The sequence below is a fragment of the Columba livia genome, chromosome 4 (assembly GCF_036013475.1).
Source record: "Columba livia isolate bColLiv1 breed racing homer chromosome 4, bColLiv1.pat.W.v2, whole genome shotgun sequence".
In the NCBI taxonomy this organism is placed as follows: domain Eukaryota; kingdom Metazoa; phylum Chordata; class Aves; order Columbiformes; family Columbidae; genus Columba; species Columba livia.
This window is the reverse complement of record NC_088605.1, coordinates 69,477,855-69,501,817: the sequence shown is the minus strand read 5'-3', so window position 1 is coordinate 69,501,817 and position 23,963 is coordinate 69,477,855. Positions and strand designations below refer to the sequence as shown.

The 23,963-nt window shown below is 36.7% G+C and overlaps 1 protein-coding gene across 32 annotated transcripts in view; it reads right to left on the bottom strand.

The window, feature by feature from the left end:
* Positions 1–23,963, bottom strand: part of CAMK2D (calcium/calmodulin dependent protein kinase II delta) — a 160,297-nt gene that overhangs the window by 26,740 nt on the left and 109,594 nt on the right. For 7 of the 32 annotated variants that reach the window (XM_065062245.1, XM_065062246.1, XM_065062248.1 and 4 more), the window contains exons 8-16: positions 18,003–18,086; positions 16,889–16,983; positions 15,218–15,340; positions 14,118–14,201; positions 13,386–13,428; positions 8,908–8,945; positions 7,358–7,390; positions 3,036–3,095; positions 1,373–1,414 (exon numbers count right to left, since the gene is read on the bottom strand). In XM_065062245.1, coding sequence (XP_064918317.1) covers positions 1,373–1,414; positions 3,036–3,095; positions 7,358–7,390; positions 8,908–8,945; positions 13,386–13,428; positions 14,118–14,201; positions 15,218–15,340; positions 16,889–16,983; positions 18,003–18,086 — 602 coding nt within the window. The remainder of the gene's footprint in view (positions 1–1,372; positions 1,415–3,035; positions 3,096–7,357; positions 7,391–8,907; positions 8,946–13,385; positions 13,429–14,117; positions 14,202–15,217; positions 15,341–16,888; positions 16,984–18,002; positions 18,087–23,963) is intronic. The other 25 variants (XM_065062251.1, XM_065062260.1, XM_065062258.1 and 22 more) reach the window with 7 other exon arrangements.

The following is a 23,963-nucleotide window of genomic DNA, read 5'->3' as shown; positions in this document are numbered from 1 at the left end:
TTTTCCTGAACTGGCTGGTGTTAGACATTTCACTCTACACAGATGTATCATGCTCCATCACTTAAAATATTAGATAAAGTACTTATAAGTAAACAACCCCCCCCACACAAATACAGGTTGTAAACACCATGCACAAGCTCACACAGCAGATGTAGCCTGTAATATTGAAGCATCCACTCCAGTTGCCATACTACAACGATCAGTCTTTCAGAAAAATTTAGGAGTAACTCTCTGCATTAAGTGGTTTGCTTGTCTGCCGTGACCTTTTGGGACATTAAATATCTTAATTGTGATGATTACATAATAAAGTCAAGTAGATGTAGTCACGCCAATATCTGATCTGGGGTTTCTGGGCTTTAGTGGACTTCAGCGATAAAGATTAGACTAGTGTTCAAACACAGGGTGTTTGTTGCCTATGAGTTTAAACTTGGGGAGCTGCAAAAGTAGTAACATGAAAATTAAAGCTCTATGTTCAACAGATGCAAGGTGCATGAAGGAATGGAATACACAAGCACAACCCACGCCATCAGCACTTTCATGCTTAAGAAATGTCTGCATGCGTTATGTTTTCACTCAAATTCAATCCTTCTCATTTGAAATAACCACAAGTAGTTAAGACTAGAGAAATGAAATGTCAAATCTTTAGATCAATACTTTAAACAGTGAATTTTTTGTTGGAGAGTAAATTATTTCCAGGAAACCTAGGAACATATGTTATATGTAAATGATGATATTTCCCGTCCCTTTTCAAGTCCATGCATGAAAAAAACAAAACAAAACACATTTTAGGAATCAGCTGCCAAAAGCAACCATCACAATCCACAAGAAAAAGAAAAAAAGCATGAAGAAAACATGAAAATCAAAAGACCTCCTTGTAATTTAAAATGTTACTTTTTTTTAAATTAAGTGATGCTATGGAAGAAAACCAAAGTCCTGTGCAAACGACACGTCACAACATGGTGTATAAGCATGCTGAGAAACAGCAGATGGGATAAACTGAAATGACATCTGTATCTAAGGTGACGACTGCACATAAAACTTCTCAGTACAATCTCACCACACTCTGAGAACAGCGTTCTTTGGTTTTATTTAGGCTGCAGCACTTTTGGCTGAAACGAAACACCGGGCTCCCCAAGCCCGGCTGCGCAGGGGACTCAGCTCTGCCATCGCCACCGACTCCCCCAAGAGCAACCAGCGGGACGCACGTAGCAGGTGAACACACATGAAAACAGGCTCAACAGACACCAGGTGTAACAAATGCAGGAATGAGATTTTCCTTGATAAATTCCTGGAATGGCCCTATTTTGTTGTGGAATAGTGGACGGAATGTGTGGTGTGGAAAAGCAAAATGGAGTTGATTCTTTCTGAATACCTTATTTCCATCAGGATTGTGGATTACTGTAGTTTGGGGCTCCTGAGCAAGAACAAAATAAAGAGAGAAAGAGTTCCCATTGGTAAATACATTCTCATTTGTGTGAGGGAGTGCAAGAAGAGCCAGCTCACAAACGCTGAACATTGACAAGAGCCAAAATGTTAACTGTTGCCAGAGGGTGAAACTGGATGTCTCGAACACAGATTTCCTCAGCAGCAAGCCAGCAAAAAAGACCATCTCACCTAATGCAGCAGCATGCAGAGACCTTATTCATGACCAATGTATAGAGGGCTTTGAAGCTCTGGAGACCTGCAGAGGCTCTTTTGCACAAAGTGATACTAAAAGCTTTGCTTGTTTTCCTGTCTGAGCTGGGACAAACGAGAAAGCCAGAAATGACCTCTCTTCCCTAAGCATGTTTGCTTGTATTAGTATTAAGTGATCAAATAAAAATACAGAATTGATAAGGATTAAGGACGAGTTAACTATCTCTAAACACTAGCATGTTTTGGAAGACATAGATTACTACCAATTGCTGCTATGGCAGAGCAGCAGTAAGTGAGGCAGATCTTCACGTCATTTTAGAGTGTAATTTCCCCAAATCCATTTCCCTTAAAAACAGATCAAATAATCTTTGAAATGGCAGTTAGCCAGTGCACTTTCAGTATGGACTATTGTGCATGTCTGTGTCTGGGAACAGACTGCCATATATTCATGCAGGAAACCTGTTAACAGGTCCTTAGAAATTACTTAGGAATGTATGCTTCAGTGCCAGTGGCACAAAACAATTCAAGAGAAAAACCTCTCCCAATACATATGAATTATGCACATTTTCAAAGCTATATATGCAGACACACAGGAAATAATATGTGACAAAGTCAGGTACTTATGCACTGGCATTTATATTTGTAAGCCATGTGATACATGTATGCCCCTAAGAAATGGGAGCTACTAATAAAAGCAAGACTGCACTAGAAACATTCATGAACAGCACTCTCATTAGTAATATGTTCCTAGTGGAGTTTATTAATGAGTAATGTGTCTGGCAGATTTACATGTAAGAGAACAAGCAAAAGTGTTTAGCACTAGATGCCTCTTGATCTCAGTGAAGTCTTGCAAAGTCCTGTTGAGTTTTAGGAAATATGGAATGAAAATCTGAATAAGGTCTATTTTATGGTTGCCTAGCAATAATCCTGTTAGCTCTCCTTGATATCAGTACTTATACTAAGACAAAACCAGAGAAAATAACAGAGGTTTTGGGGTGTTTTGCTTGTTTGGTTGGTTGGTTTGGCGTTTTTTTTTAATTACTGTGTTTCCCCCACAAAAGGTTAGCATTAAAAAGATGGAAACAATCATCAGGCAAAGAGCTAAGAGCAACACAAAGCGCATTCTGCTCACTTTCTGGCACAGCATGCAAAAACTTCAACTACGGTTACAAATGCTATGACTCTACCGCATCCAGCTTCCATGTAACATTTTCTGTTAATAAACACGCTCTAATGGACTTCCTCACACACACAAAAATAAGCATAGTTCAAACAAAAACTTTTTCCAAAGCCTGTTTTTAGAAAGCAAACAGAGTAAATGCATGAAAAAGCAAAAAAAGAGGAAAGAACAAACAGGAGACAGTGTCAAGATAGCATGAGAAGGAAGATTCCAGGTATACCAGCGCCGGGGTAGGAATATTTTCCTTGGGGCTGGTTACCACGTTCGTTTTGTTGTTTATCTGTAGGTATGCAGAAAATAGAAACAGACAGGCCTTAGAATTCACAGTAGGCACCGTATCTATATCTCTCTGTATAGAACATCTATATACAGATATAGATATCTATATATAGATATAGATATGGAAATAAAGAATCACAGAAAGATGAACTTATGAACTTGAAAAAACGCTAACAATAGATCTGATGACTAGCTGCAACTCCTCCAAACATGCTAGCTATGGGTTTTCAGATGCACTGTACTATGGTCTATATAAGGTATACATGACTTCAGCTGTGACACTTAAAAGAGCAGAAAGCCTTCAAGTAGCAGCTAAGCACATGTAAGAAGAATATAGAATTAATATGGGCTTGAAGAAAATCCTAAATAGCCATTGTGATTTCTTGTCATGCAACAGTATTAAAAAGTTGGACTCAGTTTTTCTTTATTTCTAATTACTTATCACTATCACAAATAATGTTTGATTATTCATAGCTCTCCAGAAATCTATAGATTTGTTCTACTGGCTTCTGGGAACTGATTTTAATAAATATAACTGATACCAGATCTGAATAAATACAACTGATGGTCAAAAGAGACTAGTGTCCCTTTAGCTTTTTTAGAGTTATTTTAGACAAAAATAATTGGCAGCTGTGATTTCCTACAGTAACTGTGTATCAGCCTTTCAGTTTTGGTACTATAACCTGAAAGTGTAAGGTCTTACACTATGTATAGTATCTGTTGTCTCACTCCACAATCAGTACATATTTGCTGAATTTTACGTGTAGGTCCTCATGTTAATTCTTATGCTTAGCGCAGTACTACATGTTTACAAGGCTACTGGCCTTTATTTATACAAACTTTTAATTCAAATAAACTGTTTAGCAGTTTAAAGTTTAAAGGCATCTGATTCTTTACATCCATTTTTACGATTCAGCTTTCATAAATACCATGGTATGAAAAGCACAGAAATACTAAAAATAATGTACTGAGCCACTTTTTACATGCACTAAGCAGCAAGATTAAAGAATAGTAAAACTAGTTTGAAATATGTCATATTTTTCTTTAGCATTAATTAGGAAAAAAAAAGTATGTATATTTTACTCGTGTCTAATTTTAACAAGAGCAATCCAAAGCAGCATGCAGAACTGGGTGTATAGATACATATTGTTTGGAAGAACTTTGATCCAAAAAAAAAGTTCTATTGAACCTTCTAGCCACAGTACTTAATAATAAATGTGCAAAATAAAGGAAAAAAGTCCAAAATTGTTTCCTGAATGGATTTTTGTAAAAAATGTAACTGATTTCTCCATTTAAAGGAACAAACTCTAGAAATTTTGGAGTCAAAATCTGGTATTTTTTCTTCTAAAAGAAAAGCCTTTATAAACCATTCAAAAATGATGCCACGCTAAGTAACATATATGAAAAGGCATAAAGAAAGAGGAAGTCCTAGAACAGCGGACCAAACTGAGATGTGCATGAAACATCTGCCTTGTGACTGACACTTTGCCATGGCTCTGTAGTCTCAGATGAAGTGTTCAGCTTCTCAGCCATGCAGGCTAACATTGTGCCAAGGCTTTGTGAAATTCAAGCATTCAGAAGTCAGCACCACTGGGGAAATTCACTGAACTTCATGTCCTCAGCAGTTTTTGATGATTATTTCTACTCGGGTACAGGTGTGGCAGCTGACTTGTTGATTACAGGAATTAAGCCTGCAGCTGAACTAAGTCTTACTTAGCACGTCAGGATTATGGAAATGTCAGCAGGATTTACATTAATTAATTACAAACTGCAAATTTCCTTCTCTTAACCAGCATTTAATTTACTTTGAAGAATATAAAACTTCTTAGTAGTTAATATCAGGGAGCATTACACTAAGTGTTATTTAGTAATATTTGTGATAGAACCCATTCTCCCATAGAGAATAATTTTCTTTGATTTAAAATCAAAGTTCACAGTGCTCTACAGCAGGAGGATGAGAAACATTATTTTAACAATGGTTTTTGTGGAGAAATTGTCACTCAGACAAAATACGAGTCATTATTGAGTTCCAAGTGTTTAGTTTATGCTCCAGCTTGGCCTAGTTGTTGCCAAATAAGTTTCATTTCTCTATTAACAATATTACAGCCGTATGTTGCAAGGGTGTCTGAACTCACAACAGGGAGGGAATCAATACCTTAGTGTATAATGTCATTTATGGGGAAGACATAAGTATTAGCAAGTATTTTATATATCGCCTAACTTGCTTAGACATTTATGGGACTGTGAGCTGGGCAAAACCTGAACTACTTACTTGGAAAAAAACTGTTAAAAATACCTTAACCAGTTCAATAAATGGAAGTTCTATAGGAGAATTGTGGAATAGTGAGAACACACACAACATTGCTTGATGGCATACCAAACCTCTCAAAACATGAGAAAAATCACAGATCAAGTTGTGTAACTAAAAGTTCATATTTTTATGACAGCGTAGTCATCACAAGACTACAAATAAAAAGTCCCTAACAAAAGGCAGATACACATAAAGCAAAAACATGAGGAAAGAAATGAAGATTTCACTAGATTTCATACAGTCCTATTCAGTAGTAGCTTAATACAAAAAAAAAAAAAAGTGATACGCCAAATGAATGCTTGTTGTTGAATACATAATGAAAACAGGTTAATCAAATTTCAATTCCAATTTTGCCTGAGTAAGGAGAGCAGGCTTGGGTCCATACTCCCTTGGTGAAAGTCCTATAAAAATAAACAATATCCATTACAGCTACTGCTGAAAACTGCAGGAAATATATTCAAAACTTCTTAGTAAGATATTGTGAATACAACATTCATTAGTAAAAGCAGAAAGAGATAATGATATTCAGAATACAATTATTTCTTCTACAATTATTTCTTCTATGTAAGCAGAACTTGGTAAAACCCTTTGAAACTTAAGAGAGGAATCAGCAATAAGCCTGTACGCTTTCTCTCTCTTATTTATTTTTATTATATGAACACACATTGTATCTTTCGCACATATTTTTAACAGCAAAGGGGAATGATTCCAAAAGGAGTAATATAATTTCATATGAAACAGTTGTTCTAAGATTGAATTATGTTTAAGTGGTGACCTTCTATTTGTTACAAAGAAAGAAGACTTTTATACTTCTGCATTGCTCGTCAAAAGCCACTCTTTTAGATCAGATGGTAGTGCAGGACAGACAGACACAAACACTCAAAACTGGGCATGACTGTAGAATCATTATTGGTCTTTTTTTAACATATTATAAAAACCTCTTAAGAAACAAAACCTACATCTTGGGACTTTAATCTTTCACAGCAGGCTAAAGCACACTTCACCTTTGGCATACTAGAGATACCCTCACTGCACCTTTCTGGTTACCCTCATTTGGACACTGTTAGCACTGATCCTCTGTCACTGAAAATCAGTGTTTGCCCAAAGAACAGACTATTTACCACCACAGCTACGAGTCTGCTCAGACCTGGCCAGCAATTTCTGCTTTTCAAGGAGAGTTGTACTTCCCAGGAAAAGGTGTGGGAAAGGGATATTTGCCTTCACTCCACTGGCAGCAGCAACAGAAGCTGGTTGGGACATCACAGCTGATCATCACCAACATCTCAAAAGTCAGATTCGAAACCATAATAACACAGGAATTGAGTAAGTTGTTGTGTGGGATGACAGAGGCCAAATGAAGGCAAGACTGTAGAACAGGTTGAAGAAGAAGAAAGTTACTGACTTTCAGCTGAGACACCTTGTGACAAAGCCCTGAGCTGTGAACGAAGTTAGTTGGGAAACTGTAGGATGGAAAGGCTGTGAAATTTTCTTTTGTACTCCCGAGCATTTGTCATGGCATCTTGGTCTATAGTGGCTGAATTAAAGCGATACTATTTCACCGTGCAGAGCAATGTGATTTGTGTTACATTTTATGATATTAATACTATTAGCTTTTGATATAAGGAGGTTTAAAAATTAATAGAAGGCTGTTATAAGATTACTGTTTTGTTACTGGTTTTATTTACTAAGAACAGCTGCATTGGCCAATGTTACATCTACTTTTTTTTTTTTTGATTGTCCCCAGGTTAAAAAAATAAAAAACTTTCTTGAAAGAACTGTAGAACAATTCAGTGTGGATGGCATATAGCAACTGCAGGCTTAAAATTCACAAGGCTGTGCTTTAAAGTCTTGTAGCCTCTCACAGTATGTTAACAAAACTAAATGCAACTGTTTGATTTCTAAGTGTGAATGTTTCACAGGAGGAAAAACAATCTGTCGATAAAGATCCTCACCATCATCTGAACACTCGAACTGGACTTCCTTTTCTGAATTGACCAGTCAGAGAGAAAGGAAAAGAAGAAAATGTGACTGGTTGGATTTGAAGTATCAATGCATGGAGTACAGCATATTTCTGTTTTGGCTTTTTTCTAAGAAAAAGCTTAAGTTGTAGGAAGGGCTGGAAAAATGCTACAGAGTATACAATAACTCAGTAATAGAATTGACAAAAACAGACTTCCCCAGATGTAAATTTACTCCCTTTGCTCCACATGACCATGCAGACAAACAGCAGACACATAAATGCTGAAAACCAAAGTTACCAAATCCCAACAAATGTAATTTAGGCAAAATTTTGGCAACAATTGTTTCCAATATTGTAATCAAGATTGAGATATAACAAATAGCATCATAGACCTGTAGGAGGAATGATATTTAAAAACGAAAAGCTGATCAGCTAGAGTACATAAAATTTATATATTCCACAATGAAACATGGTAAGGATTTTCCACAGGTATCACAGAACAGCACTGAATGTATGCTTCTCCATATAACTGTGGTATCTACTACTTGGCAGTGAGAAGCACTGAAATCATAGTGTACTCACTTCATTCTAAATCAGCCTCACGACTTTTTGGATAGGAAAAGTGCATATGTGTGGGAGGACAGGGACAAATATACTATGAATCTGCTATTCAATTATAAAATGTTTTGTTAAAATAAAAAGTTAAGTTTAAATAGAACATTAAAATTCAGGTCAAAGGCACTTCTGAGTAAACAAACAGAGCACAGAAGAGTATCTTTCAAATCATATCATAAAAGCATCAGGCACTTATTCTAGTCTTCAGGAGTCCTCCAAGAAATAAAATATTTTTCATTGCTGAGTGATATATTCTTTTTTTCCTGGCTGTTTTTCAAAGTATTTATGCAGAACATTCATTTGTGAAGCATCTCTCCTCCTGCAGGATCTCGTGACATGAGAACAGGAGCTCTAAATCATATATGAAAGCTGCCAAAATGTTCCCTTCTTAGCAAGGTCTATTAGTCAGAATGAGCTGATTTGTTGCGATAGTAAACCCTTCAAGTTCTGCCAAATATAGCAAGTACATCTGGCAGAATACACCTCATGTGGAGCCAAGCCCATCAGTAAACTTTTGGTCTTCCATGAAATCTAATAAAAAGTCAAAGGGAAACCCGAAGGCAACAGAGCTGCAGATAAACACTGATACCTAAAAAGCTAAAATGCCCACCACCAAGCCATCACTTATATTTACAAGCCCATTAATAACACCAAGTCATTAATTATACAATCACCTTTCATTTAAATAGCAAGAAAAGCATTTTCTCCAGTAGTTTTCTATCTTCCACTTGTTTCTCAAATATTTCTTCTATTCCATTTTTTTAAGCTTCACCCACTAAATTTAATCGCTTCAAATATACTGTAAGAATCACTTGTTAACAAACTCTATAAATAAAGGAAGTAATAACAATCAGTTATAAAAACTGGCAGAAATTGCAGATAGGTGGTGACTAATAGAACGTATTTTAAAGCACACGTTTAACCTACCTTAACTCCGTCCGGCTTTTTCAGTAAACTCTTGGCTGCTGTAAAACAAGACAAATAATTTCAGTGTCAGGTGGTTACCACTAAGGTCAACCAGCTGCACAGCAAACCCTTATTGCCTCCCAGCTGCATATATGTTTTCAGTTTTTATTTCCTCCTTTTCTTGCTTTGAGTACAGAAAATGAAATATTTAAGAAAATACAAATCCTTGAGATCATACATCTCTTTTTCCATTGATTAAAGCTGTAGGTTAACTGTACTTATACAAGGAGACACGTCATTGGGCAGCACAGAGGAAACAGAAGCAGGGTGAGTGTAAAAGCAGCAGCCTTTGGATATGTTCATTTTCTCAACTGCAATATTTTTGCAATTGTCGATGGGGACAGTTTGATATGACTATGAAAAGTACTGTTCTGATGGCAGGGACTTCCATCAGGTGTTTGTAGAGCCCACTGCTATTTTAAGGATGTTATTAATATAACAGTGACATAAAAGTAACCACTACCAGATTAATAAGGTATTTCGAGAGCATAGTGAGGTACAATGCTATCTGTCCCACCTAATGCAAAGTAAACTGGGTTTTAAAAAAGCGCCTCTGAGCAATGGTTCTTTGGGAACCTCCCACCATGACAGCATCAGTCACCTCGAGTGACGGGTCGGGAATTTTGCAAATAAGAAAGGAAGAACAAGGTGCTAGTGAAGTGTTGTTTTGCAGAAGTGCTTCCTAACAGTTACTAGCAACAAATGGTAGGCTTTGCTTCAACTTCTACTGAAGAAAACCTACTATTTTCTGCATCATGTTGCACACTGATCAAATTTCTTCAAAGTAGTGGGGACTGTTGGGCAAAATGTCACTTGACATGACTTTATCCATGTGTTAAGCTTTGAATTCCACCACTTAAAACTGACACCAAGAACAGGGTCAAACTATTCCAAACTACTAATTTTGGAGGGCTAATGTGCCAACAATCACACCGCATCTCTGAACCCAAAAACATTTACAGCAGAAATACGTTTTGGGTTGCGAGTACGCGGCTGAGGAAAACATGCAGGCCGACTCAATGTGAGTGATAAAGCATGATTCAACTTTATTGCCCAAGATAGCGTGCATTTATACCAAATACCATAATTATGCATACTTGTCTCTATCTAATAGGCTAAGCACTAAAAGGTTACATTTACTTACTCCACCTACTTGGGTTTAGCTAGCTATGCGCATCCTGCATTCTTCTGACTCTTATCTCTTCAAGGATATCCTGACCCTGCCTTAGTTAGTACTTTTCCATTCCCCCTTTCCCACGGCCTAATAGACAAGCTAACTAAGGCCTACTTATGTCAACTAAAATGGGCTCTGCTCGTACAGTTGCTTGGTGGACTCATGTCCATGCTCCTTGAGCCAATCCCTGACATTGGGTGACCTACTAAATTCAAATTAACTATTCACTAAAGTGTAAATGCTTCATGACTCACTGCCAAAGGCTTGAAGAATAATAAATTACAAAGCGAGCCTGGTGGGTTTTTTTGTTTTATAATTGTTTCTAACCAAATTTTCCTATTGGAAAACATATCACAGCTTAGATTTTAAGAAAGTGCTGTTCCATACATGTTTTTTTGAAAGGGAAATGCTGCAGCCAACAATCTGGCATAATCAAAGGGAGACAGTCCTGACACGGGGCTCCCATGGTTACCGGCATCCTTCTCTTTAAAGCAAAAAACAACTATTGGACCTTGCAAGCCTAAGGTTGCTTAAACTAGCTGAGGATATTGAAGTTGGTGAGTATCTGTTTTAAACTTGAAGTTAACTTTGTACTTGCGGTTTATTCTCCAGCTACATCTGCATTAAGTGTTCATTTAGCTCTGATTCAGAGTACAGAAAAGGTAAGATCACCTCAGAAACTGTACAGAAATAACTAATGTCCATTATTGTGTTGTCTATATAAAAAAAAATGGAATGTGAAGCCAGGTTAATGTTTAAAATTTCACTAATGTATCACCCTTCCAAATGCAGTTTATTAGTTATGGACACTGGCCAACACTACTGTTGAAACTCTCAGAGAGCATATGATTTACAACTAATTTTACAATTAAGAAAAATAAATTTGCCTGTATTAAGCAACAAGACCATAGCATGTTTTTATTTATAGAATTATGTAAATTCACATTGAAAATAAATTGGTTTAAAGATATTTTTGAGATAGGATATATACTGTTGAAATGTGTGCTTATAGGACCTGATGCAACATGGCCTTAGATTTTACACTACGACAGATACTGTGCACACTCCATTAACTTCAGAAATTCATTGAGGGAAAGCAAAGGGAAGAAGCTATTTCTAAAACCTAAGGCAAAAAACCTCAGAAGTTCAATGCTTTCAAAGCTTGTTTTGTACTCTTAATCCTTACAAAAATATGGGAAAACATATTAATTCTTAGAGGCTGCTGTTCACAACAAACTAGGTCCTTTTGCGAAATTTGTGCATAAAACTTCTGAGTCGTTTCAATGCTTAACAAACATTATATGTTATATGTAAACAAATAAATGAAAGCCAGTAAAATGAGGGTACCAAAAGCAATAACTACAAGTATTGTGTTTATGGTATTGCCAGCACGTCCTTCGAAATGTGCCTGGTATGGATTATTATGCAGTACTTTATGTTATAGGACATATTCCATGCTCAACTGCCTTTGTTGGTTTTGGCTTGGAATGTATTTTTAATAGTATTTTGACTTTCCTTAAGCACGGATACTGCATACAAATCAAATATTTAAAGAATTTGCAACAGCAGAGCAATTAGCATATTCTAAATTAAGCCCACAATGAAAGATTACTTGCAACTACAAGCAATAACTATAAATAAAACCTAAGGCAGCGCTAATAGGCCAGAAAGCAGACAGAAAAGAAGTGGTGTTGTGACAACACATAGAAATTAAAGTGATTTAGGACAAACTGCAGTTTTGATTTAGAAGAGAAAAAAGATGTTCCTTTCACGTGCTGAGGGTCTTACCTCACAAGAAATATACATTCCACATAAAAGGAAGAAAAAGGAAAATAAAACACTTTTATAACCACATCGTTATGGACAAATGACCTTCAAAATCATGATTTGCAACGAAACAACATAAATAAACAACTTGACAAAATAAAATGGCATCAAGGAAAAATATGGGTCATCATGGTGTAAAACAGAGATGACAGGTCAAAAAAACCCCAAACAAAGCCAAAACCCCTGTTCGTTTTTCACGCCAAAACATTTTAAGATTACTTCAGCTTTTTTTACTTCATGAAAGGTGAAATTGACCCTTATATTTTCAGACAGTGACAGTTATGAAAAGCGATGAGATATATTTGTTTGTTATTTAATAATAATTCATGATTTATGAGCTATGTAGCCTACAGCACTCCCACCTTCAAAATCAACTGGCAGATACTAGCAATCCATTAAGCATTAACACAATGTAATTTACATAAATGTAGCCTTCTGTGTTATAGGTGTGGATTAAATAGAGGAACTTAACTCAGAAAGAAATTGTATTTCAAGTACTATGCAAATTGAACAAGCTGATCTTGCATTCATGATTATGTAATTTATTTTGGATGATTCAGTGCTAATTATCATTCAAAACATGCCCAAAGCACTATCATGTTTCTGTCTGTAAATTAACTTACATTGCACTCCAACAGTTACATCACAGAATAGGAGGAAATGTCAAATTACTTATTTTTAAATTTGGTGTTCTTTTTCACTGTTCACTTGAAATTTCAAATGACAAAATGAGAAATTCAGCATAGCATCAACATTTTTGCAATACTACTACTGAGGACAATTCTAACTACTAACACCAAACTTACTTTAGCTTTTGCAATTAATCTTTGTTTAGTATAAAGATCTTAATCTCCAGGGACAGCACTACAACATTATTTCATAAAGAGGAAATATCTCGTTATTTCAAGCTATACATTAGAAGAGAAAGAAAAGAAGGACTCATTTTCTTACATTTATTACTCTTTAGCAAAGTAATAAAGAACTAACATATATTTTGTTGTTTGGTTGGTTGGTCTTTTTAGTATAAGATGCAACAGAATCCTGGAAGGTATCCTTCAGGTGTATAAAAATAACTAAGTTTTTAAACGTTGTTTGGTGATATGAATGCATGCAGAGCTATATGCATTATTTTCAATTTTCCTCCATGAAAACAGATGGGAAAACATTGTCTGTCTTTCGAGAGATAACACTAAAAAAGTAAAAAGAAGAAACCCATATTCTACCGAAAAACTAGACTGTCATCTACAAGAGATTCTATTTGACCCAAGTATTTTAAATTCCCGTATTTGGTTCCATGAAGGGAATAACTTCGTATTTATATGCTCCTGAATAACAAAGATCTTTCTAGTAAAGATTACTAGTAAATCCTAATTAGATCTTAATCGTTACAGACATCAGAACATAAAGACCATATTAATCTGGAGCTCAGTGAACATACCTGAGAAATTTCTGGTAGCCAGCATAGTTGTCAAAATGGCCCCCTGTGTGCACACACATTTTCTTAAATTAGCATCACACTTGTGTAAAATTCTGAATGTGAACATGACACAATAAAAAGGAAAACGCACGTGTAAATTACATCAATTGCTAAATTAACTCGGAAAGAACAGATTGTCTGTGTTACCTGCCACATGTGAAGCCATGAGTGTATAAAATGCAGTTTAATCTTAACTACACACCTATCAGCAATCCCGACAATATCAAATATTTACCAATTTTAAGTAACACACAAACCATGAGTACTCGCAGGCACAGTAACCATCAACAAAACACATAGCGGAATATGAAAGACACTCTATTCATTTGCTTGGATTCCTTTTTAGGTAGGAAGGAGAGTTTATTTGTAATGAGCAAACTAAAAAAGTTCACACCTGCAAAGTTATCCTGTCTGGTCTGGAGAAAACAAGGGACAATCAAAAAGAATAACCCTAAGGATTTTACTTCAACTAAATAATTTTAATGTGTATAAATGAAGATTACTGTTAATTATTTTTGAATGCAACAAAATTATTCTATGTTCTATTCACTTTCAGGAAAGTTTTAAGATCTTCATGCTCAAAAGCTGATCTTCTATCAAATAGTTCATTTAAGCATAGTATTGAACACAAGCCAACAGACTTTTATCTTTCCAAAATTAGCTTCTCACCCTTGCAGAAGTTTCCATTCTTACCTTTAGTTTTCTTCTTGCATTGAATTTCTTCAAGCAATCTACAGTCTCTTGTCTGTGCATCATAGAGGCAACAGTAGAACGTTGCTAAGAAAATAAGAATGCACCCAGTCAGATGTTTTGCATTTTATTTACTCTACTACATACATTATACAACCCACATTGTCCAAAATTTAGGCGTTTAATGTCTACGCTGAGTAACCTTTTGTGTAGGTTTCTACATGTTTGGGAAACTTCAATATCAACAAAACCAAGGTCTCATTTTACTCAGCCATTCCCATGTGTAAATTCCTCTTGAAATAAACAGGGATTAAGAAAAACAAAGAAGCTTAGAACTTGGGTTATGTAGTACAAACATAAAGTAATATACTGAATTATGATTTTGGAAAATGTATTTTAAAATATAAGGAAACTTCTCCTTAGTACTAGTAATATTAGGTGGGGTACAGCAGCAGGAAATATTCCACAGAAAATTCAGTGATATCTACATCTTCCCAGTAATTCAATTTGCATCACAATTTTAAAAGCAAGATAATGCAGCCTACTGGAATGAATAAGGAGTTGGGAACCCGCTGTATGTTCACTGTGACTTTCAGATTATCAGACTAGAGTATCTGCAAAGTCAAAGTGTAGAATGTATGGAGAATTGGAAGGTAGTTCTGGATCCAGTAACAGATAGGCAGCCTCTGCGACCTGTAAACTAACTTCTTAAAAGTCCCTTAATTTCCTGCCTTTACATTTCATGCTTATAATGGTTATAGGGAAATGAAGATGTAAAGCATTGTTTTATTGAAAATTACTTTCTTGTACATCTTTTTATCTGACAACTTGAAATAATGCTCTAATTCTGGCAGTGAACTTCTGCATCACAAAGTCAAGGCACAGGACTTTGTTTCTGCAAAACTCTTATCCCAGGCTGAGACCTCAATATACGACACTATTGTCTATATCTGTTTAATTATAAATTTACACTCTCCTAGTTACAAAGCAACACAAGTAAGGACGAAAAATATCCTCTAAATACCTTAACTATATGCTGAAGTATATACCATAAACTAATTTTTCCTCCAAATTATTCTGTTAAATCTGTGGAAATTACTTACACAGATCCATGGATGCTTTAGTGCTTCTGATGCTGTGATACGTTTAGCTGGGTTGATGGTAAGCATTTTATTGATAAGGTCTTTTGCTTCAGGAGTCACTGTATCCCATTCTGGTGAGGGAAACTTAAGAAAAAATATGGATATGTATTATTATCTTGTGCGAACTCTACACAATTTTACCTAAGGACTTTTATTGATACTATTTCCATAATACTAATTGCCAGCACTTAACAGTATTAAGGGGAACAATGCAGTTTGCCACAACTAGAAAAGTTTGAATTGGCCAGTTTTATAAATACTGTTTTCCTCTTTTACTATTTTGAGTTATTTGGTTCAAATACATAGCATTTATATATTTACAGTAACATGATGCCATCTAAAATTCATGGCATAAAATAACAATGGCGGACAGAATGACAAATTCCAGTCATCTGAGCGGCACATGGTCACACAGCACTTAATACGGCCTTAGTTTATCTTTTAATAAAGACAAAAATATTAAGCATTATTATTCAACTCGTTGGTTGCTTTCTTTCAATGTTAATCTTAATGCTAACTGTATAGTTATGGTATATAAAGGTAACTAGTTATGAATTTAACACCTCCCTGCTCAGCAAAGTATTTATATATGCAGTCAGTCTGTTCAAATGCAAACAGAATGAAAGAAAATCTTCAACTGCTTTTGTGACCAGAAGTTAACCTTGAAGATTTTGTGATATTCACTATTAAAAACACTTATTCTTAGACACTGGGAATTCTACATTCCCCAAGCACAGCATGGCACAAGTATATGCCGTGTATGTACAATGCAGATGCACAGTTCAGTCTCTGTGCTTCCTCAGCTCTTGCTCTCTCAGCTGAAACTGTAATTCCCCACTGTCCCCCAGTTTATTACCATACGATTACTTGTTCACTAGGAGGAAGACTTGACAGACCATAAGTCTATTTTCACTCAAAGGCCATAGCAAAACAATTCTCTTTTCAGTCATCACCCTCCAGGACTGGATTCAAGTAAAAGCTTAGAAATTATAAGGTTCTGTCTTTTCCTCTTCATCATTCACAAATTACTTAAATTTGAGCACCAATAGCTTTCTGTCTTTTAATATCATAGAGATGGATCATGTTGCAAAATTCATAATATTACCAAATCATCAGTTCTCCATTGCCAAGAGTCATAATGCTTTTTTTTTTTTTTTTAAATACAAATAGTTAATCAAACTATTCCTTTTAAAAAATTCTATAACAACTTGTATTTCCAAAAGCAGGCAATACAATAATAGCAAGGTATATATTTGGAAGCTTAAGATTTCTTAAAAACAACTTGGAATAACTGATTGGTTGAAGTGATAAACCACAAATAAAAATACAGGCCCTTGCGAGTTCACAGGGGTCTGAAGAGGCTTGTCAGGATAACATAAACTTGCATGATTTATACAAGGACCAGAAAATGAAAGCTTGGAGCCATAGGGAAATCAGATTGTAATTAGCACAGGATGTTCCCATCCTAATAAGGTTCATGTTACTAAAGTGACATTTACTATATTGAGTGGCTCATAAAGATAACCAATAAAAAAATATTAATAATAATTAAAAAATCTAATTTCACCTTTCACTCTAGAAAACTCCTATTAAGAGGTATAACTAATTGAATAGACAGAATACGGCACATACATCATAAGCACCAGCCTTGATCTGCTGGTAAAGCCTGTGCTGGTCTTCATCCCAGAAAGGAGGATATCCCACCAGGAGAATATACAGAATGACACCTGCAGAAAATTCACAATAGAATTAAGTGATTTCAAGAAACAAACCCCAGAAATTCATTTTGTATCTGACAACCACATAAATGGCTCAATAGCATTATCCTAGCTACTGAAAAACACTGCCTAGTCGTTGTGGAGAAAATAGTAAATATAGTGTTGACAAGATAGCCTCCTATGCAGAGTTTGGGCAAGAATGAATATCTGACACATCATCAGATCAGGAGCACTGAATGTATCTAGCTGCCTGGAGAAATAATTTGTACTTTTCAATGATCATGGATGCTGTCGGAAAACACACTTTTTTTAGTTCTGTTTTTACCATGACCTTGTATTGGTGCCTGTAACCTTGTGTTTTAACTAATATACTGCGAAGAAAATTTGGGCAACTCAATTTATCTGTATAAATATATGGTCAATAGGAAATTAAAAAGTCCATCTGCTCATTTTACAGAGATGATTCACTATCGTTACAGAAAAGTGCTTTCATTAATACAACAAAATAAGCGTGGGTAGAAGTAAAATAAGGAAACCAACAATTGTTCTCAGGCAGGGAGCCACCACTTGGCAGTACCATAAACTATACTGTTTCAATAACTGAACAAAAAAGTAATTACTCTGTTCATAAAACATTTAGTTTCACAGTTTAAAACTGCAGGTCTGGTATATTGGTCAGATCAGATTTTAGGCTGCTTGTGAACCAAAACTAAGGCCCAGCTCACAGCATGAACTGTTTGGTTTTCTAAATAGTTAGGTATCATGTGCCTGCATCTATTATTTTTAATACTTTGTGAAAGTATGTTGTGTAGACGTGTCCAAGAATGCCACAACAACACACCTTCACAAACAATAAAATGAAGCTGGTAGAACAACAAAAAATCCAGTCTTCTAAAAATCAATCTTGAATTTTACTAAATACATATTATCTGATGCAGAATATAATGTACTAATATTTTAGATATCATCTTTCTCCCTCAAAATACTTTATGGTGGACTGAACATCGTATTTCAGAATTATTTCTTACCACATGCCCACATATCCACAGGTTTTCCATAAGGATCTTTTCGTAAGACTTCTGGAGAAAGGTATCCCGGAGTACCAGCAAACCCTGTCAAAAGGCAAGTCAAGTATTCTCAACAGCTGTACACGCTCTGCAAAGCTCAAGTCATTCTCATCTCAGCCCACAAGATACAGGACGTTATTTCCCAAGCTATCAACCACTAACCACTTCATTTTGAACTTTGTCTTTTAGGGCAAATCACCTAGAAGTTACAATAAGAGGAACGCTTATGGAGACTCGGCGCATCCCCTTCTGCCATCATGTCTGGGAGACCAGCAAAAAGCCAGCTGGTTACCCATCTACACCAGCACTCCAGATTCAACATTGGTGTTGAGGAGCTGGTGACAGTACAACAGTGGGAGGTTTCCAGAAAGATTACCAGATAGCTGACAAAATTTCATTCATGTCTTCTGCACTACTGTAAGATGTAACGAGACATCCAGTATCGAGGTGCAAATGCATCTGGCTCAGCGTCAAGGTCAAAAAAGTAAGCAGAGGAAGTGTGGGAAACGTGATTCCCCTTGGAGATACTAATTGAAACACAGAAAATGCACACCAGGAATGCCAAAGACTCTGACTGTGTTTTTTTTTTTTTAACAATAGCTTAATTTAGTCTATCTAAAAATAGCCCCAAACTCTAAAAATGAAGACTGTAAACATGACTTGCATGGGATTTCTGGGAGTCCATCAGCTGTGAGCTTTGAAGACTGTTATCACACACAAAGTTCTTCCACTGACAATTAAGGGGAACTAATTAACAAAACAGAGGGGCAGCTAAGCTACAGCAGCATAACTCTAAGGAGCATTTAAAGAGTTCTGCTCAGTCTTAGGGGATGGTACATTTCTGAGTAAACACCATGCAGGGCTACAGTATGGAGAGACCTCTCATTTAAAGAAAAAAAGAAAGTAAAAACACTGCTCAAATTTCTTCGCACAGAAGTGGAAACTCAATTCAGTCAATGCCAGATGGTGGCAAAGTAAATGTTCAGAGATGTTCAGGATTAGCTTTCACAGGAGCACAGCTGGCTAGTACTTAGTATGAAGACCACCAACTCAGGGCTCAGCTTTCTTACAGCCTTTGCTGTTCGTATTTCTCACAGCTACTTCTAATACAATCTTTCCACTGCTAAACTCATTTTCTTGAAGTCATTCTACTTCTGGAAACCTCCTTACAAAAGTTCACAAAAAACATGCCTGAAGTAATCTACCCTTCAAAATGTGTATGTTCTTCGTTCTTTATTCATTACCAGCAGTGCTGCTTTCTCTTAGGAGAAATGCAAAACGTAGGTATAAAATGTAGACTTTTCTTAGGGCACTGTAATTGATAAAAACTTAATGACCAATAACATTCTGTACCATTTCAATTAGTATGCCAGTTCTTTCAAGCATCTTTGCCTAAAATAAACACTTAGGAATTCTTGAGAGGTGAGAATTGGGTGGCTTTCCCGAAAGACCATGTGTCATTTCTGAAATTCCACACTGGATTCCACAAAACTTATGAGAGGCAGTGATAACGTATAAAGCGTACAGCTACATTAAAAGGAAACCTTTGCTCTGCAGCTGGCAATCATTTGAGGGTGGGAGGAGGAAGTGAAGGAACACATTCTGTGTATTCTACTGAGAATATAGCTAAAATATTTTAATGAAAAATAAACTTGTTTTTTGCAGTCTCCTGATATGAGAGCCATGAATTGTTAAAGAGCACTATCATACAGGAAACACAGCTTAAGCTCCTTCGAGAAGCTGAAGAATGTATGGTCTAAGTAGCTTTAAATATAGTGATGTTTTGTATCTTTTCTTGGCTGTAGTGCTCTACATGAATAGTTTAGTTCATTTTAGAGGGGAATAAAGTTGTCTTGACCTTCAAACTTACCACAGCTCCATTAACATTATTATGCATCACTTGAAAATGGAAAATAAATACAGTACTTAGCTAACTTTACCTCTTGGTGAGGATACAGAATGGGTCTAAACAGAAATAATTGCTATGGTTTTAGTACCTATTATGAAGTTGTTTAAAGCAGCAAACATAGTCACGATTTCAGTGAAAAAGAAAAAATGTACTGAAATTGTTAACTGTTATTTATCAGGTAATTCTGTAAATAGTCAGAAGAATCCCCCTACGAGTGTGTACTTTTCAGAAAACTATTGCTAAAATAGTATTTATTTTAGCTAAAACAACTCGCAAAGCTGGAAACTGTTTGTGACGGTATAGCGTCTAGAAAAGATTACAGCACCTTGTACTCCTATCATCATACGATTTAAATGAGTGTCCAGTGGCACAAGACAAACACGGTGCTCTGTGCTCAGTGGTGAATGGGTACACGCCATGGCATGTTACTCAGCTTAAATAGCTTACAGTCTCAAAACCCTCTTACGCAAAGATTACATACATACTTAACTTCATAAATGGTGAGCATGTCTCGAGTCAAACCTGGATTGAAGGTTAACTATAATCCCACAACATAAAACTAAGTTAATGTAAAGAGATGCATCTTAAGCACACAGCAGATTACTGCTTTATGCCTCATGTTTTCATCACCCCCCTGCTAGACTTACAGCCTCTACGCACCACTCATGCAAGGAGTCCAAAATAAAACGTCAGAATAAACCATGTTAGTTTAAATAGTGTAAGTTGTACATCTTTGCTAACACACCTCCCTTTGACTCAATAACAAAAATTAAAATGAGCAGTCTGGTGAGAAGACCTGGAAAAAGCAGCAGCAAGGGGCAAGAGCAAGCAGCTGAGAGCAGGCATGGGCAGCAGCTGTCTCTTCCTGCACAGCTGGATCCAAAAGACTAACTGTACACAACATAAATGTAATGCAAATAGCAAACTACTTCAGTGTGGCTACTTGAATGACTTAAGTGGTGAATATTTTAGTCCTAGTTGCAGGGTTGGACTTAATTTGAGACGGAACTAGGGCTAAATCTAGCTACCAGCGGGTTAACTGCAGCCCTTCCACAGACTTGAGCGAGGCACAGTGAGTCACCTGCCGGGGTCAGCCAGGAGTGTCTGGCGCTTTCCCTGTGTGTTAAACACCTGCTGGCAGGGTGGGGTGTTTCAACTGTGACACTTTTACAAACAGGCAAGGAACAGGTTTGTTTTACAAACATGCAACCCAGGGAAGTATCCTGCTGTATCCAAACACAGAGAGCTCTGGCCGGCTTCCTGCTGAGCCGTAGCCATGGTTTAAGCAGAAAAGCAACCGTCATACCAGAGGACTACACCCAAAAAAAAGGAGAAAAAAAAGGAAAAAAAGACAAACATACTGATGCAGAGCTATAATTAGAATTGGAGCATGCCATGAGTCACTAAGTGCTGCAGAATCCAGTAGAAAGCTGAAAAATATTCTGGAAGGAAGCAAGAAAGTTTAAAACATCGAGAACATCAGAGTTCATATTTTGCCTTGTTAAAGCACTACTAAGAAGCTGAAGGAAAGCTCTCAGGCTGAAAGGTTTTCCAGAGGAAGTTCCAGAAAAGGTACAGAACCCACTAGACCTACTGAATACCAACCTCCCCCCTCAAAAAAAAGGCACCACATTAGACTACTTTCTATTATCTTGCTGCCAGCTTATCTCTTCCTTACATATGTATTTTGAAGACATTCTTTTAACTCTCTTTCCTATCAAGTTCAGCAAGCCAGTCCTCATGATGCTATGAGTCTAAACCAAGCAGTTCACAAGAACCAAATAAGAATGTGCAACATTTACAGGGAACTGCAACCTCCTGAGCATCATCTGCATCCATACAGATGTATAATCTAGAGAAAACATCCCTGAAGTCAAGTTCATTCTGATTTTTTCTTGAGATTCTTCTTGTTTACTTGATACTTTTGTCATTATAACAAAACACTTGTGTTTTTTCTTATTTCTATTCCACTGCTTTTGTACTGGGCTGTTTGCTAATGTGCAAGAGCAATCTCCTCTGTCTTTTGTGGATTATTGAAATCCATTTATACTAAGGCTGGGATTTACAACAACAGGCAAGCTTATAAAGCTACCAACATATGTCCCACAGTACTGCCTGTGCATCCACATGTAGTTATATCCTAGATTTCAAACACTCTCAACCCACTGCCTGCACAAAATCCTTTATGCTTTTATTCCAAGCTTTGACAGCAAGCTCACGATGACTTTGTTCAATTTTAAACTGCACCTTCTAGCCACTGTGAGAAGAGGTAGCTGATATAAATATTTTATTCTGTATTTTTTCCTCCTGGGATTGACAATAACTTTTGTCCTGTGCTTCACATCTATACAAAGAGGATGGTATGTCAGATAGACACACCATATTTGTATATGTCCTGGTATTTAAAATTACCAGTATTAAAAATTTTTTCACCATTTTATTTTGGGCATCTGTTAACTGTAACAAACGATCTGCAATTAGCATTTCTTTAAATGAACAAAAAGAATAGTTTAGTGAAACTGGTGAGAAGTGAGTAATATTTAACTCACCACCCCCCATCCTTTTCTTGTAAACTGAGGCAGAGCATTGTGCAGGACACAAAGATACATTCCATTTATTGATTCTGGTGACCTGGTTTACATTGTCAAGTGCCATTGTCAAGACGGCAGACACCTCCCCCCTTCCACAGTTTCAGGAGCAAATCTGAAGCACAGAACATGCTCCCTCCTGATGGTCACGTGTACGCACAGAGTTTGCCTCCACATTCTGGTACATCTTTGTCACCTTCACCATCAAGCAAGCTTACTCTTGGTTCCTTGCAGATGAAAATAATGTTTTCAAAATCACTAAAGTGGCTGAGAAACTCCCATCCCAACTTCACAAGATGTTTGTAAGCTGTGCATAGACAACCCTTTCCAGACTATGGCGCAAGATTCCTGATACTTTTAACCACCCTTTACCTTCCTGGATTTATGCTCTCCATGATCTACTACTTGAATTGCTTACGCATTAACAATTGTATATTTTTAATAAACCAGCATATTTTGACCTCAGTGCATCAAAGTGGGTTTTATGAACAGTTTTACTTGCAGGTATGAAGGGGCAGTCACCTCTAGGACAGCAATATAAGCAACTGGGACAGATAACTTGCACTGTTATCTGGTCTGGAAAACTGTCTACAGCAGGAATGTCCAACTCTTTTTCACCAGGGGCCACATCAGCCTCGTGGTTGCCTTCAAAAGGCCAAATGGAATTTTAGGACTGTAAAAATGTAGGAGTAGTTACATTTATACAGTCCTAAAATTACATTCGGTCCTCTGAAGGCAACTGTGAGGGTGATGTGGCCCCCGATGAAAATGAGTTGGATACCCCTGGTGTACAGTCTCAGGTATTCAAACCTCTTGTGTTTTGTGTGTTTTTTTCATTCAAGTCACATTCCAAAGTGCTTCAGAAGAAAAGTTTCAGGTATTTGCAGTGACAGACAACTGTTCAGACAAAATGTTGTGATGACTGGGCAGGTACACTCAGAGGTATTAACCTACGGTCTTATGTCACCCAGGCTCTACACTTGTCATGTCATTCCTGTAGATACACAGGGTAAAGTGTGTGGACTACATCCCAGTCAAACGTAGAGGCTGACCAATGCCAGGACAAGCCAGGAATCAGGAAACCCTAATTTCAGGGTCAAGAAATGTCGATGGCACTCAGACTACATGCAAAAGGAGCATTTGCAAAGCTCTGTTTACTAGAAGTGTGAATTTAAATACCCTCTCCCTCTGTCCTACCCCATACCAGTACTGCTGTGCTGGCCAAATCCCCAGTATGAATACCATTGTGCTAAAAGAAGAGACTTTTGCCAATTTATTTTATGTTTGTTTGGAAAGGTGATTTGGCTTTGCTAGTGAAGAGGTGGCAGTGAGGCTGATCCTTTTCCTGTCTAAGTGAGCTCTGAGATTTGGAAATGTAGCCATTGATCACTCTTGAAGTATTTGCTTGTTTCTTTCTTTTTTTTT